The 18,372-nt window shown below is 40.6% G+C and overlaps 1 protein-coding gene across 1 annotated transcript in view; it reads left to right on the top strand.

The window, feature by feature from the left end:
- PLCH2 (phospholipase C eta 2) overlaps positions 1-18,372 on the top strand; it is an 80,141-nt gene that overhangs the window by 49,105 nt on the left and 12,664 nt on the right. The window contains exons 8-22 of the mRNA XM_062614585.1: positions 1,974-2,144; positions 4,209-4,302; positions 7,645-7,848; positions 8,203-8,323; positions 10,035-10,206; positions 10,457-10,564; positions 11,432-11,587; positions 13,434-13,526; positions 13,755-13,855; positions 14,655-14,752; positions 15,084-15,266; positions 15,716-15,823; positions 16,006-16,130; positions 16,957-17,041; positions 17,565-17,711. Of these exons, the coding sequence (XP_062470569.1) occupies positions 1,974-2,144; positions 4,209-4,302; positions 7,645-7,848; positions 8,203-8,323; positions 10,035-10,206; positions 10,457-10,564; positions 11,432-11,587; positions 13,434-13,526; positions 13,755-13,855; positions 14,655-14,752; positions 15,084-15,266; positions 15,716-15,823; positions 16,006-16,130; positions 16,957-17,041; positions 17,565-17,711 (1,966 nt within the window). The remainder of the gene's footprint in view (positions 1-1,973; positions 2,145-4,208; positions 4,303-7,644; positions 7,849-8,202; positions 8,324-10,034; positions 10,207-10,456; positions 10,565-11,431; positions 11,588-13,433; positions 13,527-13,754; positions 13,856-14,654; positions 14,753-15,083; positions 15,267-15,715; positions 15,824-16,005; positions 16,131-16,956; positions 17,042-17,564; positions 17,712-18,372) is intronic.

Below are 18,372 nucleotides of genomic sequence, written 5' to 3'. Positions count from 1 at the left end.
GTCTGTTGTGTGAAGAACCTAAGCACAAGTTGAATCAACAGTTCTGAGCATAGGGAGCTGCCTTGAGTTTTGCACTATCCTGAGTCAGGGACCTCTCAGCACTGCTTCATGTTTTTTGCAAAGTCATGCCTGGGAATCACTGGATTCTCAGTAATTCAGTTCTGGGACAGATTCCAGGCTCAAACCCCTTTGGGAATCATGCATGTACAGCCAGAGAAATCTGAGGGGTTCACTCATCACTTCTTTTTATCTTTTTCTTTCATACCAGCAAACACTGAACTTATGAATGCTCAGTAATTCACCGAAGAACTGAATTTAAAAACTCATTAAAATGTGTAGATTAAAGTGACTCTTTCCAGGATGAGCCGTTAGGTTTGATGTGAACTGGATAAAAGAGGCTGGGGAAGTATTTCCTGGGGAAAAAACCCTGCAGTTACTGTATGCTGTGTTCTGGTTTTACTGCTTGTAATCAACAACCATTGCTACACATAGGGGTGCTTTAGAAATGCCATTAACAGAGAAGAATAGGTTTCTTTTTTCCACATGCAATCCATAATTGAAACTGAGCTGGCCTCAACTGAAAATACAGTTGCTATTTGATAGCTTAGAATATTAAACAGCCTTGAAATTAAAAATCAAATCTCTTGGTTAATGAAATAGCTACACCAAGTATTTAAAGATATAATAGAGTAGATTAGATGTAGGTCTCGAAGAAAGTTTCCTTGACTGTTAATTAAAGTAGGGAGCAAGTCCTGGAACAAGGGAAGAGGAGGCTGTTTGTGTAAGGCTTTAACAATCCCTGGGGGTGCATTACAATACATTACAGAGTTGGGGCAGTACTTTGGTCTTGGGCAAGTAACTGAATGGATGTCAGCTTGGCAGATCAGAAGTGCTTTGTGAAGGCTGTTCATGCTGCTGTCCATGGTTAAGGGAGTTTTTCCTCAACTGATACAGTGCATGCGCATGGCAGTTTGTGAAGGAAATTCAGTGAAAACCATGAAGATTTGGTAAAAGCTTGTCTCATTTATTTATTTTTCAATGTTGTGGCCTTAAATGGGCTTAAACGTGTTCGCAATGAGGGTGAGCAAAGCAATAAACTGACCACTCTTTTACTCAGAACAAAGTGGGGAGTGCTGGATAAGCTTTTTTACATGAAACAGTGCAGCTTTCCTTTTTCATACTTCCCCCCGGCAGAGTTTTTCATTCATTTTTTTCATGGTTTTAGGAACAGGTTTTTTGGAAACACAGTAAATTCATAATCTCTTCTCCAGGTAGTTATATCATTGAGTAGAGCTTATCATGATCAGACAATCACAAGATTTCGTGGAAGAAATTCTTTCTCCACTGTGTGCAAACACAGTAGCACTAAGTAACGCTGCTGATAAGCTGAGAGTGGTTCAGATCACAGGCTGGGACACCTAGCCCAAAAAGTAAAAAACCAACATACATACTGTAGGGATAGATATACTAGAGGATATTGTGTCATTGACTGATGATTATTTCTTTACTTGCAAAATTAGTATTCTTGCAGATCTTATTAGCCTCCCAAATCCTGGATATAAAATTAATTTCAAGATGACTTGAGTTGTAATGATCTTTTCAAGAAAACATGGGTGGGTAATTCTGCCAGGTGCATGCACATTCTTTCTATGCTGTCTGACTTCGTTGCCATAGGTAGAAGAAATCTTTCAAGCAGAGTTCCCAGTGGAACAATGAAAGTTATTTCTTGGCTCGTGCACTAATGCATACATTCAAGAGGTTCAAAGGGGAAAGCTGTGCAAAGCATTCACATGGCAAAGCATCAGCCTGGTAAATCACTCTGTTCTAGGAGGTCATACAGAAAGTGGCTGGGTCAGGTGCTATTATCCTGCATTTAATTTCCATGTTGCTTTATTCCTGTGCAGGAGTTTGTTTATTTAAGGTTTGTTCTGGCTATTGCTGGGATCTCATTGCCTTATTGCTGTGCAATGCAGGAGGCTGACACAGATGATAACCAGGGCACTCTGGGCTTCGATGAGTTCTGCGCCTTCTATAAGATGATGTCGACGCGCCGTGATCTCTACCTGCTGATGCTCACCTACAGTAACCACAAGGACCACCTAGATGCAGATGACCTGAGACGCTTTCTGGAGACTGAACAGAAGGTAGGGCCAAGCCAGGAGAAGCACTGCAGCCCTCATGCCGTTCTGCTGCCCATGGGGATGCATCACCTTCTAAAGGGTGGGAGCTTTGTTGTCATGCATGTGACAAATAGACAGCTGGATGCCTCTTGATTTTCATCTTGCAGGCTGGCATGACTATTTCTTGAATCTGCTTGCTCTCACTACCTCTTCTTTTCTGTAAGCTCTTTTGTTGTGCTACTGAATATAGTCTGTACAGTTTCTTTCTTTTTCATGTGTTATTTTAGGACAATCCTATCCATATCTGTCTTTTCCCAGTATTCAGTACTAGTGTTTCTGGCTCTGCTTTTGACTCACTGCACAGTCCATGATAAGACATTGAATTGCTTTGTCACACTACCTCAGTTTGCAAAGTGTAAGATTAATTTTTGAAGAGCTGTTGGGAGGATTATTAATGTCTGGGACAGTTTTCTGGGGATCTGTAGTAGCACATATTCCCTTGTCTCATAGTGCTTTAGCTCCGTTGCTGGAGAGGGTCTTAAATACTGTTTTTGCTGTAAAGTAACTGATATGACCTTATCATTGACCCTGCCTGGGGCAGGATTTTGAGCTGAATGACTTCCTGGGGTCCCTGAATGATCCTAATATCTTTCATCTAGAAGCTTGTGGAAGGCTCTGAAGAGAGAAAAAATGATAGGGCAGCAAGATGCAGTCAGTGCAGGAACAAATGCATTGACTCGTCTTTGCCTTTTTCCTCCCACGACCTCTTTTGAAACTGCATGTCTCTAAGTCATGAATCTCCATCAGTTTCAAACATTGTCCAAAAAATGAATGAATAAAAAGCCACCTCTCTGGCAATTATGGTATTAGATTAGTGGGGTGTGTTTCCATTTCATTGGTCAAGTGATCCTCCAGATGGTGAGAGGAAAACGAACACACCACACTGGGATTAGCTAATCACTGACGTGGACAACTCAGGCCTGTGGGGCTTCTCTCTCTTGTCTAGTGCTGCCCTTACTCATACCATATGTACATGGGAAACAAATGTTCATTCTGTGCTTTGAAGCTCCACGAGAAAAGCTTTCTGTTGCCAGAGCTTTAACTTCTGAACCCAGCAAACCAGTAACATATGGGCAAAGACAGGGTTAGGATTTTTTCTTCCTCTTATTTATTTCACTTGTATTTATTAGGTTTTAAATGACCCCCAGAAAAGGCATTGATCTGGTTGCAGAGATGCTGGTGGTTTCATTCCCCCCTGGGCAAAGATTCTGTGTTTCCAAAACAGTCATTGACTTGGTCACTTTATTGGCAATCCGCTCTGGTGGCAAGGGCTGTATTTTCATGTGTCCTGTACAGCATTTAATGGAAAAGATTTGCTGGACCACTGAGGATAGGAATATTAAATAATAGCAGGAATAATAATTATAGGATAAATCTACAGTAAAGAGGAATATTAAATAATAGTGTTAAAAATGAACTATGGAAAACTTGCAAGGCAAAAAGAAGCTACAGCTTATCATAAATGGCCCTTTCTTAATAAATGACAGCACTTGCAAACATATATTTCCCTTTGTGCTCTGTCATTTTCAGTTGAGAATGCAAAACAACATTGAAGTTAGCAGATTTCCTCATAGAGCTTTCTGATTCTCTGTTACCCTGCCACTAACTGATTTTTCTGTCTGCTGCATAGAGATGAGCCATTTTCTTGTTTATTTCAAAGTAAAACACCCTTGATAATGCAAACTAATCCTTTAATCCTACAAGAGAAGAAATCCCATTGGTTTGGGACAAAGCTCGTTCTGTTTGGATGCTCTGGGTGCCTAATTACACTCTAACCAGCTTTGACCTACAAAGCAGAACTCTGTATTGGCCGAGATCAGGCAGCTGCCAATAGGGCAGAAACATTCCCCAGAGCAGACTAGTTCTTATCTGACCTGACACTGATTGACAGGAGTGAGAATCACACTGGGTAACTGGAAATCCCTACTACCACTGTGTGTAATCTGGTCAGCTGCTGAACTGTATACAGAGACAAGAGCCCAGCGAAGCTGTGATTACCACTTAACACCATTTTTGCTACTTTTACAGATGACGAATGTGACTAAAGAGCACTGCCTGGAGATCATCAACAAGTTTGAACCGTGCCTGGAGAACAAGAAGGAGGGAGCTCTGGGGATTGATGGTAAGCGGGCAGGCATAGTTTTTGTAGGGAAGAGGCAACTGTTCAATGCCTATGAGAATATTGCATCCATTTGCAGAGTATTTAGTCATAGAATTCTGTCAGGTTGTACAGAGTATGCTGTTCAGTACCTTGTTAAGTGCCTATTGTTTGCTGAGGAACCTAAAGGGAAATTGCTACTCTTTGGAAGTCTTGTTTTTAAAGGTACATATTGTGAAGCAGCACAGCAGTCATTAAAGGCGAGCTGGAGCCAGATGTGTCTGTGTTTGTGCTTTTGGAAAATACAGTAGAATTGAGTTACATCATTCCTGCAGGTATTTTTGGAAACCCTTTAAGTTTTAATCAGAGGAGTGATCTGATCTAGAATAAACATGTGAAGTGAGATGATAGATGAAATTTGTCCTGAAGCATGCTTTCATGACCTCTGCTGCTAGAGCCTTCACTCTGAATCCAGTGATGCTGTGCCATAATGATGGTAGCTGTTATTCTGAGCACTGATTCTAAATCCTTTCCCCCAAGTAGCAAGCTGTCTGCTAGATCTTATCGACTCCAAGGGCAGAGTACATGCCTCAGGAATTAGATACTGTGCAAAAGTTGTCTTATCCATTTCTGTGAGTGTGTGGTCACAGAGAAAGGTGGCAAAATATAAGTTCAGTTTGGTTTACTGCATAAGGAAGTGGATAGTTTCTCTTACATTGTGTAAGAGTGTAAGAAATGTCATGCAGTGAGGGTTGTTTAGGATGGATTCAGGTCTGTTCTACTTTCAGACTAAATTTTCTATTTATTTTAAAGCTTATTCCAATGCCAAGTGAGTGTGGCAGTTGACATATTCATGCTTTTATTTTCTGGTGCTCTACACTCAGTGGCAGTCACATAAATAATGAATAGTCAGGTTCATTATCTTGCCTTCCTCATAGCTAGGAAAGCAAGGCTAGGCTTCAAACAGCTGTAGCTTTCCATACTGGAAAGAAAACCTTTTAAAAACTAGCCTGATCTAAGAATGGGTGATTAAACAATGGAGAGTTTACGAGTTAGGATTAGAGAGCAGCCCAGCTCTCTAATGGGTGACATTCTGCTGGGTGTCAGTTACAGGTCTCTTGGTCAGGAGGAGGTAGGAGATGAGGTTGTTTTGAAAGAGCTGGAAAAAGCTTCCCATTAACAGGCTCTGCTCCTTGTATGGGGGACTTTAACCACTTCAGTATCTTGCTGGAAGTGCAACAGAGCAGAACATACCTAGTCAAGAGCTCAACTAATGCAGTGTATGATGACAACATCTGAACAGAAGTGACTGGGGAGCTGACTTTAGATCCCTCTGGTATTCTAAATCAAGTGTTACCTGGGGAGGCTGAGATACAGCAGCTATGGAAACTGAAGCTCTGTGTTTATTCCTTACATAGGTAGAGACCAGACAGGAGCATCCTGGACACACATGGCAGCACTTCACTAGTAGTAAAGTAATAGTACAGTGTTCTTGACCTGTTCATACCCATTCACGTGTCTGTATTGCCTTGCTTCCTCAGCTGTGATGGCTTTTGTCATGGAGCACCTTGGACTGGCCTGTGCCAATTCACTCAACATAGTCCTGCAAAACCCCTCTTACCTTCCTCTGTTGATCAGAACAGACCACTATGTTTGCGTGCTTTTCCTGAGTGGGGGAGTACCAGAGATCTACAGTTAACACTGCCAAGAATGTCTCGATTCATTCATGTTTCTTCATCCAAAGGCTGATAGATCCAGTTACTGTGAACTCAAATATCAATTTTGGTATTATATCTTCACAAATGCTTAAAGCAAACACTGGTGTTGTTTCAGGGGCATTAACAGTGCTGTGTGGAGTTAGTCTTGTAGCAGCTGATGGTTTGTAGTGAGATGAAATGACTGATTTGCCAAGAGTGATCAGCCATATGTTTGCTGCTACACACTGTGCCCTGTCCATTTTTCATGGTATCTGCTCTGACTTGGTTACTCTTTTGTTCCTATTCTAGCTATATAACAGGTTTGCTAGTTGATATGTGCCTCCAGAGACTCAAATACCATTCAAAAAGTTTTGGCTGCTCTTTGTATTTATCATCTCTTTTCCTTTAATAAAACTTTCATCACCATGAAATATAAAGCCTATAAGAACCATCATAAAGGACATTTTATCTTAGACTCTATTGAAGCTCAATTTCCCTTTGCTCTGTAGACCAGACTGATTTTGAGGACTGGCATTCTTTTGCCTTTAGTGAAACAAAGCACCAGTCTGTCACAGTCACAGAAAGGGCGTTAAGACCTTTAGAAGTTTGGCAGAATTTTTATAAAGGCACTGTGTTATTTATGGAATAATGAGTGAAATGTCAGGAGAATTAGAAGTCTTGAAGCAAAGACCTTTTGAATAAGGCATCATCACTGTCAGTAGCTGTTCCAGCCAGGAGCTGGGTGGAAACCTTAGTCTTTCATTGGTGGCAAGTTAAAAGGATTTTAGGGAGACTTGAAATGGAAGGTACAGTTTTTGATGTTTGTCTTGTGAAGGTGTCTGTGAATATGTGCACAAATGTGTGCTGGTGACCTGAGAGAGCAGCAATTTCATACAAAGATAAAAACCATTACTTGCTAACACTTTCCTTCCGAACAAGGGCAATGATTGCAATACACAAGTGCAGGGGATGTTGTCTGCATCCCACTACTTCAGCAAATAAATTCTTCTGGTAACATCACCCAAGTACTACAGAGAATTGATATTTTGATGTAAGTCTGGAGTGAACCTCAGCCTCACAAAGTGGCAGGGACGCAGCACTGCAGATCTCTCCCATCCATGTACATGTTTGTGCATGTGGTGTCATATCAGCAGTAGAGACTGTTGCTTGCACAAGCCTGTGTGTGTTGACATTCTTCTGGTATTTTCAGGAGAAATAGAGGAGAGGAAAGCATCTCCCTTGCTTCAAACTGTGTTGTGCCACTAGAAACTGTCTCTAGGTAGTGCAACACCATGTATCTTCCAACTCATTTCACTGAGGAGCAATGGCAGGATATGACTGCAGCTCTCTGGAGGCTTTTATATACCATGCGACTTAATGTCCCAGCAGAGTCTTTTGACAAAAATTATAAGCCTGAAATGTCAGGTTTGGATTAAGTAGATATATTTATTTTGGAGAAGGCAGAGGAGGAAAAGGTACAAAGCAACTAAAATTTCTTGAAAGCAATAATTGCTGTTGGTTGTTGTGACAGTGGGGATGTTTTATTTATTTATCTTACATGTTCATGACTGTGTTGGTGAATGTAGGATGCATTTTTTGGCTGCTTTCAGGAAGGCCATAGCAACAAAAAGGACAAAACCGTATTATTTATGGTATTGTTTGTTTACAGGTTTCACCAATTACATGCGGAGTCCATCAGGGGACATATTCAACCCAGAACACTACCAAGTGAATCAGGACATGAGTTATCCATTGAGTCACTATTTCATTACCTCTTCACATAATACCTACCTCATGGGAGATCAGCTGATGTCCCAGTCTAGGGTGGACATGTATGCATGGGTGCTGCAGTCTGGCTGTCGGTGCGTAGAAGGTAAGCATCAAAAAGGAAGTAGTAGTAGCCTCCATAGTTTTGTCTCTCCTCTGTAAAGGAAGACTCACGACTTCTGCAGAAGATGTGGTAATTGGGTAGAAGAAAAAGCCAAGTAAAGTGGAATAACAGAATGATCTTGCCATATAATCGACAAATTTTCTTGATCGTGGCATATTTTGTAGACTGAGTACTAACATTCAGGAGACTCTCTTGGTATCTGTACTTTCTAGCCAAGTGTATGACAACCAAACTGGTAAATACAGCAGAATTCCTGCTACACGAGAGGAGAGCAGATATTTCTGATCAGGAAAGTAAAGAAAGTGTCTGATGGGTGTCGTTGTTTCTGTTCTACAGTTGACTGCTGGGACGGGCCAGACGGTGAACCAATTGTCCACCATGGATACACTTTGACTTCCAAAATTCTCTTCAAAGATGTGATTGAAACTATCAACAAATATGCCTTTATTAAGAATGAGTATGTATACAGTGTGCCAACTTGAGAGTCTGAGGACTGTGAACTGGAGTGTTCCCTGGCGTCCTCCTAAAGGCAGATGGTGAAAATCTGACCTGTTCCTGCATATGCCAGAATTCTGAGTACTTTATTGTGGGGAGAAAGCCTTCAGAAAGGAGTAACCAAGGCACAACTGACTGAGTAGGGACATTCTGTACATAGATGTAGGGCTGTCTTTATCCCATTTGTAGACCAGAGGATCAACATGTTTTGACAGTGAATGATGTAGTGAAAGGCTGACAGTTTAACCGCATCTCTCTCTTCATGTGCACTCAAGTGATGCCACGGTTACATTAGGTTGCTTCAGGGACAGGGAGTAAGTCAGAGAGCAAAGGGACAGGAGCCCAACTGTGGAGAAAGCTGACTGTTCAACAGAAATAGGTTATTTTCCCTACCTGTATATTGCTCAAGAAATCAGAGAATTATGCAATGGGAAGCTTCATGTACCTTGGCAGTACTGTCCTCCTCCTCCTCCGAGTCAAAATAGGGGTGTCAAACCAGTTAGTTCTGTTTTTTTCAAGATAAATGAATTTATGTGTGTAAAAGCTTCCCCAGAGCAGCCCATCTGTCTTCATTAATAAAGCTGAGCTTGCTCTGAAATTTCACCCTGGGTAAATTTCCCATGAGCCTGAAATCTTTGGAGTTTGCCTGAAGAGGTGGCAAATAAAGGGCAGGAAAGCTGGCCAGCTGAATACGTGAACTTCTGGAATTGTTGCAGTTCAGAAAAGCTTTACAGAAAGGTCCAATGGGAAGATGTTACAACTTAACTATTTGTGGTGGGGGTTTTTCCTTATGGGTATTGATGCTCAGTCAGAGTTTAGTACTGAATGAAATATACACGAGACCTGCAGATGTTTGCTTTTCCAGGCTAGGCTGGGAGAGACAGCTTAGGAGCTGTCTTCAGGCAGAGCTAGGAATTCAAGCATAGTCATCAGCTGGGAAGTTGTGTCCTGCAGGCATTGTCTGTCTTGGAAGCCTCTTTCTTCCTGATGAGGAGCTAACGGGAGGCAGATGTTAGGACAGCCATCTTTTATTCATAATCAGTTTTTAGTTAATGAATCCCTTATAATTCAGCCCTACAAAATGCACTGTATGCTGACTTTTGTGCTCATCCTAGAAGTACATCATCTCTAAACAGCAATCCATCTTCAGTGTGCTTTTATATGACACCAACCGCACTGGATGTTCAACAATTCCTGTCTTGATGCCTTTCAAACAACCAGGCATTGTTACTTTTTAGCCTCAGGCTTGGAAAATCAATAATAAATGGCAATGATAAAACTAGACCTAGAAATAATACTTCCTGTCTTTTAGAAGAGGCTTTATTGCAGCCTTGTTTGTATGGCACTGCTCTGTTGCCAGCTAGAGAAGTTTCCGGGCAAGAGCTAACAGAAGGTTTATCACTTGGTTGTTGGAAGTGGGAAGGTAAAGACAAAGCCCCTTTGGGTTCAGTCCTTGGAGCCTTTATTTACTTTTACCTGTGAGAGTACAGAAGGGCTGAAGCATGGATTGTGAAGGAGAGTTGAAGGCACTGGCTGTTCAAGTTTTCCTCATGAATGGCATAATTGGTGGTGATGCCAGTTACAGAAATGGCTCAGAGAGAAATAACCCTTATCATCTTAATGCTATAAAAGCTAAATTTGCAGTTGATGATACTTGCTTATGTCTCTGCCAGGTACCCTGTTATTTTGTCAATTGAGAACCATTGCAGTGTCATTCAGCAGAAGAAGATGGCTCAGTATCTTACAGAAATCCTGGGAGACAAACTGGATCTGTCTTCTGTGCATAATGATGATTCTACCACTCTCCCTTCACCAGCAAGTCTTAAAGGAAAGATACTGGTTAAGGTAAAAACCTGCTTCATTTGTTCCATCCCTCTTTTTGTTTGTGATGATTATGGTTTCTGCTTGCTTTTTGCTTATACCCTAGCATAAATCAGTTTACAAAAAGCAGTCTTTAAGGACCTGGTGCTTAAGGTCCTGAACAAATGCTTTCTCAATCAGTAAGAACCTGGTTACATGCTTGCAATACTTTTTCTTTCCTTGTGTGCTAGCAAGAGCTGCACGCTAACCTGCCTGTGTAATCACTATCTTGTAGGGGAAGAAACTTCCAGCCAACATCAGTGATGATGCAGAGGAGGGTGAAGTTTCTGATGAGGACAGTGCTGATGAGATTGATGATGACTGTAAACTAATGAATGGAGATGTAAGTTAAGTAACCATTTGAATGTAAATATAAGTCAGGTTTTCCCATCCCAGTGAGAAGAAACCTTGTATGAGCTCTTCAGAATGGATGTAGTCTAATCCTTGGGATTCATTGCCAAGTCTTTTAGGTTCTAAACCTTGATGGGGTTCTTCTTCCCCTCAAATGCAAAAAAAGAAAGGAAAAAGTTCTGCTTACGCCAAATTATGGTCATTGTTGCAGAGCACCCCTTTGGCTTGCTGAATGCTGGGTTTAATTGATTTTCACTGCAAGGAGATGATAAGAAGGAGAACATGTTAAACTCTGCTTGCCTCCATCTGAAATTGCCTTCTTTTTCATCCTTTTAACAGGTTAAATATTTTGTCACTTTAATCTTCTGGCAAGTGACATTGCATCTCACAGAAACAAGATAAAATGCACAGCAAAACCATTTAATAGCATGAACCAGATTGCCTTGAAACAAGATTGCTTTTTCAGTCCTTAGGGCCTTCCCTCATTTTGTGTTATGGATTTTCATCTAAAACTGAAAAAGAAACTTCTTTGTGAATAAGTCTACCAAAGGGGAAAACTAATTTGTTTGGGGTTTTTAAAATATTAAATTAGAACTGTATTAATTAGTCTTACTCTCTCATCACTTCAGATAATCCGTTTAGATCTAACACCTGCTTCAGGGTCTCCTATGCTTCCATACCTTACATTAAGTCTAATACCAACCTGCAGGTACCTGCTTCACATTATGCACATGAAGAACCTCTTTTTTTATTCTCTTTTTTTTCTTGCATGCAACATTTTAGCTTGCATTAATCCTGGCTGGAATTGCTAAGACTTTCTTCATCACTACTTGATTTCATGATTCTGTTTTGTTTATAGGCATCTACTAACAGGAAAAGAGTGGAGAATATAGCAAAGAAAAAGCTTGACTCACTGATAAAAGAATCCAAAATCCGTGACTGTGAAGATCCAAACAATTTTACAGTTGCCACTCTACCATCAGGAAAGACTGACCTAAAATCAGACAGTAAGAAGGTGAACATGTTTTATTGTACTTCAGTGGACCTGATTGTTGTTCTGTTTGTCTCTGTAGCTACATCGTGTTATTGTTTCATAACAATAATGCTTGTTCTTTCATAGGTGGATGTCTGCAGTTGGGCTTTAAATCTGTTTTGGGACTCCCTGGTAAAGATAGCTCAGTTTGCCTATCTGCAGCTCTGAACTAGAACTAATGAAACTAAAGAATGCTCAGCATTTCCCTGAATGCATGATAGTGTGAGTCCCACAATGATTTTTGTGGAGTCTGTTTGCCATTAGGACCCCTCTAAGTTAACGTGGATAATACAACATGACCAGATGTCCAAAATGTTTTCCAGGGATGTGGGAGACCCAGGTCCATGTCCCCAGTCAGACTTAGGCAGCCCTGGGATTTTGAAGCTATGTTTTCATTCCTGGATGGCTGCTCTGACCATAGCTTATTTGGCTATTTCAATATGTGAGAAAACACGTTCCCTTCTTTAATATTTTCTGTACTATTTTGTCTTGATATCGTATTAACGCCTTGTGTTGCTTACAGAAGCTATGATATAAGGAAGAATACTTTTTACACTTATGTCCACATAGTGGAAGCTTCTTTTTCATTTGCTGATCATGAGATTTTAATTTTATCTGGTTTTATGATTCACACTTGGTGCAAAGGGGTACTCTGTTGTTGCAGATGAATAATGAAATATGGCAGTCGTTCAAGATACAAACTGAAATCCAAACTGCAGTAACTTTCAGCAGTGACTTGAGAGAAAGAGGTGTTTAGCATTTCCATTTGTTGTGTTTTATTAGCTTACTAAATAAATCCTATACTGCTGACTTGGGATTCACAGCTGAATTCATTCTGTTACTGCTGATGCCAGGTGAACATCACTGTCAGATACACAAAGCTTTTTTTCTTGCTCACACAGCATTTGGAGCATGAAATGTGCACATGAAATGACTTCTCAACAGGAAGAAGTTTATTTTCCATTACACAAAGTGCACAGGAAAGTTGGGCTTTCACCCCTCCGTTCTCTATGTTCTGCGCATCTACATTTGCATTTTAATTTTACACTAATGCTTGTTTATAAAAATGTGCTCAGCCCACAGCTCCACTTCAAGAACTCGAGGCTTTGTCTTAGAATTTGTAATAAGCCCCAAAAAGCTTAGGAAGAATGTTGCATGCAAATGAAAACTCTTGGAGATCTGTCAATAATAAGCAGAGGTACTAACTAGAGTTTAAAACTAGATGAGAACTGAAACCAGCTTCCCAAAACTTTCTATGGCATGAGTTCTGTAGCTACTTTCAAGCCTATTGATTCACATGAGGTGGTTAGTCTTGTAAGATGCACTTCAAGAATCCTTTTGTGTAGGTGTTAACCAGAACAGTCTGTGTTGTATTAGTCTAGAAAGCAATGAAACTGCAAGGTCGTATTAAAACTAGAGGCACCAAGGATGTATATACATTTTTAGGGATTACGAGAATATTTCTTCTTTCTTACCATGGAGTATCCTACCGGAACTGTAATTGCCAGCAGTAGGTCCTGTTAAACTATGCTTTCCAAATGTTAAGCTCCAAACCAGTTGGGGGTCAGTGGTTGTACGTGGTATGGGGGTATTCAGGCTCTGCCTGGATGAAAATGAAGTTGGGATTAGGTATTTGTGTGATTTCTGTCTGCTCTGGAAGTTCCCATGGATGAAAATGATGGCAGTTATTGCTGGGGTATGAAGTCCTGTACTCAGCTTCTGTTCAGAACTAAAGGCTGCATCAGCCTGGTCCAGTTCTGTTGTTCAGACATGCTGTCTGGCACTCTCTTTGTCCTGCTATGCTATTCTTTCTGTTTGATTGCTTTAGACTAAACTTGAGGATGATGTGGAATCTGGGGAAGATTTCAGCACCAGTAAGAGGCACGGCAGGTCGTTGATGGGCAGCTTTTCCAAGCGCAAGGTGAGACGCTTGGTACTTTTGGTCTGCACTAAATGTTATATTCTTGGATAGTTTTTTTCTTTGCACACAGGGGTGGAGAACAGCATTGTAATTGCATTGTCTGGCAGAGGCTTGCTATCAGACTGTTCACTTAAATAGAGAGGCTGGATAACTGCCTCTGGTTATAACACTGCATAGCAGATTCTTCAGACAGTTGTGACATGATGGTTTTATTTCCTTGTGGCACAGAAAAAAGGAAGCAAATTGAAAAAGGCAGCAAGTCTGGAAGAGGGGGAAGATGATTCGGATTCTCAAGGAACTGTAGCCAGGAGCTCCGTACATTACAGCAGGTTTGTTAACAAGTGATTTGACAATTTTGTTTCTAAAGAAGGTAACTACATAATTTTACCCACTAAATAGATATCGTGCCTAGAAGCAGATTGCTGAAGGCTGCAGGCACATGACAGGAATCTGGTATAAAGGTGGCTGCCACTAGATCATCAGAATGAACTCCTGTTGCCATTCAGACTAATTAACAAAGTACATTGGACCTTGTTTATGTTTTGAGCTCTTACCATGTCATCCAGCTGACATACATGCCACTTGGCTGTGGCCCAGTGCATCCATTAAGGCAGATTTGAGGAGTATCTGGTCCCCAGCTGATGTTTTTTGGTTGTTTTAGAATTTGCTAAATGAAGTTGCACCAACATTCAGGTGATTGTTTTGGTTTTTCTTTTGAAATTGCCTCTTCAAAACTCTGACATCAAAGATCCTTTGCAGAATGGTTGCTTAAGCTTCAGGCTTCAAAAATATGAAATTAGATCAAGCAGTACTCTAGGATACTTTGGAGTTTTCTTTGGGAGGTTAGTAGATATGCTGTTAGTGAAAACCTGAAGCAAATGAGGAGCAGAACATGAGTTTCATATTGTTTCTTTGGGATTTAAAAAGTTTCTTTGTTAGCACTTGACAAGTAAATATATATGTGAATAGTTATTCCACCTTTTGGTCAAAACAACTGAGAGTAATCCCCACCAGATTTGAGTAGTGTCTCCCACCTTCTTGTATATCTTTATCCTGACTGATTTTTAAATAGGAAAGATAAAATTTACTCCTTAATTAATGGGAAATGAATTTGTTTTATCTTTCTAGGGTAAACCGACAGAAGAAAACAATGAAGTTGTCCAGGGCACTCTCTGACCTGGTGAAATACACAAAGTCTGTTGGCATCCACGATGTTGAAACTGAAAGTAGGTTGAACTGAAAGTCTGCTGAAAATAATTGTTATACAAAGAAAAGGAAAGGTTTCTGTTCCTACCTCTCTTCTTGTATCCCAAAAATCTTGGATCGCTTTTTAAAACATTTTAATGAAGATTCAGGTCATTCACTGTATCCAGCTTCGTTCCCAGCCATAACTCCTCCAGTAAGAACAGTGATTTTGCTGTAATATTAGAAAAGTGTAGTTCTTTCTGGGTGGGTTCTATTCAAATGATGCTTGATACTTTTAAGGAACTGGTGCTTTGTAGGCTTGAATGCTTTATCTAAATAATAAGGAGATTACCTCTAATCTTTTCTTTGTAGTCTCTTCCAGCTGGCAGGTTTCATCTTTCAGTGAAACAAAAGCCCACCAGATACTGCAGCAAAAGCCAGCACAGTATCTGCGTTTCAACCAGCATCAGTTGTCCCGCATCTACCCGTCTTCTTACCGTGTGGACTCTAGCAACTACAATCCCCAGCCATTCTGGAATGCTGGCTGCCAACTTGGTGAGAAGAAAGAAAACCTGTTTATTTCTGATATATTTGGGGAGGGATGTTTTAGTAGGAGCTCTGGAATCACCCCGTAGAACACTGAGTTCTCTGCTCATCCAACTTTATTGATAATTGAGTTCTCCTTGTTACCATGTTATTACCTAGACAGATAGCCTCAAACATGTGTCTTACATGCAAGTAGTTGTCTGATAAATGGAAATAAATGAACTTCTGAAATGCAAGAGGACTTCAGAGTTCAGGCTCTTTTGGAGAGCTGCTCTCCCTGAAGCTGTGATATATAGAAGAATTCTTTTTCCTAAAATACTTGAGGTTTTGCAGCCAAGAAGTCAAATGCGGAAGTGTGTCTAGGTGTCCTTCCTTTAACTTGGTTCTACAAAACAGAACGATGTTAATGTACTCAGTAAGTAATATCACCAGGTTTTGTGTTGTTTTTTTTTAACTAGTTGCGCTAAACTACCAGTCAGAGGGGAGAATGCTGCAACTGAACCGGGCCAAATTTAGTGCCAATGGGAATTGTGGCTATGTCCTCAAACCAAGCTGCATGTGTCAAGGTAAGAAAAATGAGCAAAATGAGTGGATCACTTATTGGATGAGAAGAGAGGGTGTGGATCCTTACTACAGTTTGTTTAAAAATGCATTTCTGATGCTCAAAGCAAGCAGACCATAAGGTATCTACAGCTGAAGATGTGCCCCAGGTTGCACTTCTTTCACATTATGTGACTTCTTCTTACAGGTGTGTTTAATCCAAATTCTGAAGACCCGCTGCCTGGTCAATTGAAGAAACAGCTAGTTCTAAGAATTATCAGTGGTCAACAGCTCCCCAAACCACGTGATTCTATGCTGGGAGACAGAGGAGAGGTATGGCACAGTCTGTGATTGTGCTTGCATGTTGGAGAAGGTTTATTTCCATATTGGCTGGGCTAAAGATGAGGATTTAACTTCCTGCAGTTAGTCTGTCAGGAGACATAGTCTATGACTAAATCAGGTCATTAATATCCTGGATCTTTAGGTGGTTTTCTTCACTTCTAAGTATCACATGATGTGATGCTTTTCCTCCAGTTGTCAATACAGTGCCTCCAGCAGGAGCAAAAAGGGGGCACTAAACTCATCATAGTGAACTTCTACTCACCATAGTATTCTAAATTTCCTCCTTCCTGCAGAACACCCTTGCCAATACAGCCAGATGTGTCACCCCTTGGAAACTTTTTAGAGGCTTTCTTCTTCATTTCTTGCGCCGTTTGTTGGTGTCGCGATGTCACCCACATGACTTTATCGAAGAATAGTCTTTAGTGAATGCTAGGATGAAGTTCTGCCAGAATTAAAATTCCCTTTTAGCCTTTTGCAATTAGAATCAAACCTCTCAAGCAAGTTCTTACAAGCCCGATTCTTATGTGAATGTTGCAATCATCTTCTTTTTACTCTTTCTGTACAGAAAGAACAGAGAAATGATCCATAGAATAGAACAGAAAAATGATCACAAGTGCATACAATATGATGATTCCAAATTATGCTTTACATGATTTAGCCACAGATCTCTCATCAGCATAATAATGCTTTACAGAAAGGCTCAGGACCAATAATTATTAAGACAATAACATACAATGCCCACACTGTAAAAGCCACGGGCTGGAATTTCAGCTTCGTCACTCTTTCTTTTCAGTATTTGCTACTTTCTGTTTTCCAGATCATTGATCCGTTTGTGGAAGTTGAAGTCATAGGTTTACCTGTTGACTGCTTCAAAGAACAAACTAGAGTAGTTGATGATAATGGTAAGATTATGTGGGGCTTTGTTTTCTTATGGCTGAAACATCCTCTTTCAGGCAAGTTTTGTTCATAGAGATATGAATAGACGAAATTTGGTGCCTATTATGACAAAGCACTGAAAAATTGATTTGAGCATTCTTGATGTTCATCAGACTTGAGTCTTGAATTGTTCTACTGAGTTGGTATAATGTTGTGAAGGTCTTGGTGTGAAACACGGCATTTGTCTGGCTTCTCATTGTGTATGAGAAGGGTGCTTAGAGTTTGCTGTGGTCAAAAGCAAGCAGCTTGTCCAAACACCTGCTGAAAGCAGGGCCAAATGTAAGTCAGAACCAACTATTTCTTGCAAATTCTTGTGCTGTTGTGTCTCCATCTGAAGTCAGTGGGAGTACTGGATTTTCCAAGAACAATGATCACACTATTAGGAAAACCAGAGTGGCATTGCAGTTTAGGCATTCCTTCTGTAGGCAGTCTTGTTTCTTCTTGCAACTTGTGAAAGGAATGTCTAAAAGCTGACTCCTTCATTCCAAGGTTTTAACCCCATGTGGGAGGAAACGCTGGTGTTCACAGTGCACATGCCAGAGATCGCACTGATTCGGTTCCTCGTATGGGATCATGATCCAATTGGGCGTGATTTCATTGGCCAGAGGACAATAGCTTTCAGCAGCATGATGCCAGGTAAGACCGGAGTGCTGAAATCCTCTTCTGTGATAACTGAAGCTGCAAAATGCAGGGTTCATGTGTGCTGTGGGAATTTCTGGTTTGAACAAGAGACTGGGAGTTTGGACCCTGAGTTCTCTCCCTTGCCTCAATCCTGACTTAGGTAATGCTCAAGACTAAATCAGCTCTACAGGACTAGGTTTACAAAAAATGGGTAAGATCGTTATGCAGGATGGCTGAATCTTGTGCATTTGGAAGACTATCATAGAGAATCTTTACCACTGTTGCCTCATACTGCTTTTTGCCTCCATTTTCTGTACATGAGTGTTTGAGAGTCACTGGAGCTTTGATTGGCCTTATTACAATCAGTAATATTTTAACACAGAGCTACTAGTTACCCATTCTAATGATGGGATCCAGGTTATTAAAAGCCATTTTCTGCCAGTTTCCTAGTTCTGTTTTGAATTCAGTCTTCTTTCACATTAAAGCTTCTTCTCTGTATGTTTTCCTTTTCTTTCAAAGTAAAGAACAAAGTTTCTGTTTAAGGTTGAAAACAAGCAGCCAAAAAATCAAACATCTCAAGGAAATGAACTTGGTTGAAATGTTTGCAGTATTAACGATAGACTGTAAGTCCCCAAGGTAGTTTAAGTCACACACTGTAAGTTACGGTCTGACAGCA

This window comes from Pezoporus occidentalis, unplaced genomic scaffold, assembly GCF_034315485.1.
Source record: "Pezoporus occidentalis ecotype Australia unplaced genomic scaffold, CSIRO_AGI_Poc_V1 ctg176, whole genome shotgun sequence".
NCBI classification, from domain to species: Eukaryota; Metazoa; Chordata; class Aves; order Psittaciformes; family Psittacidae; genus Pezoporus; species Pezoporus occidentalis.
The sequence above is the reverse complement of the archived record's forward strand: the minus strand, read 5'-3'. Positions and strand labels throughout refer to the sequence as shown.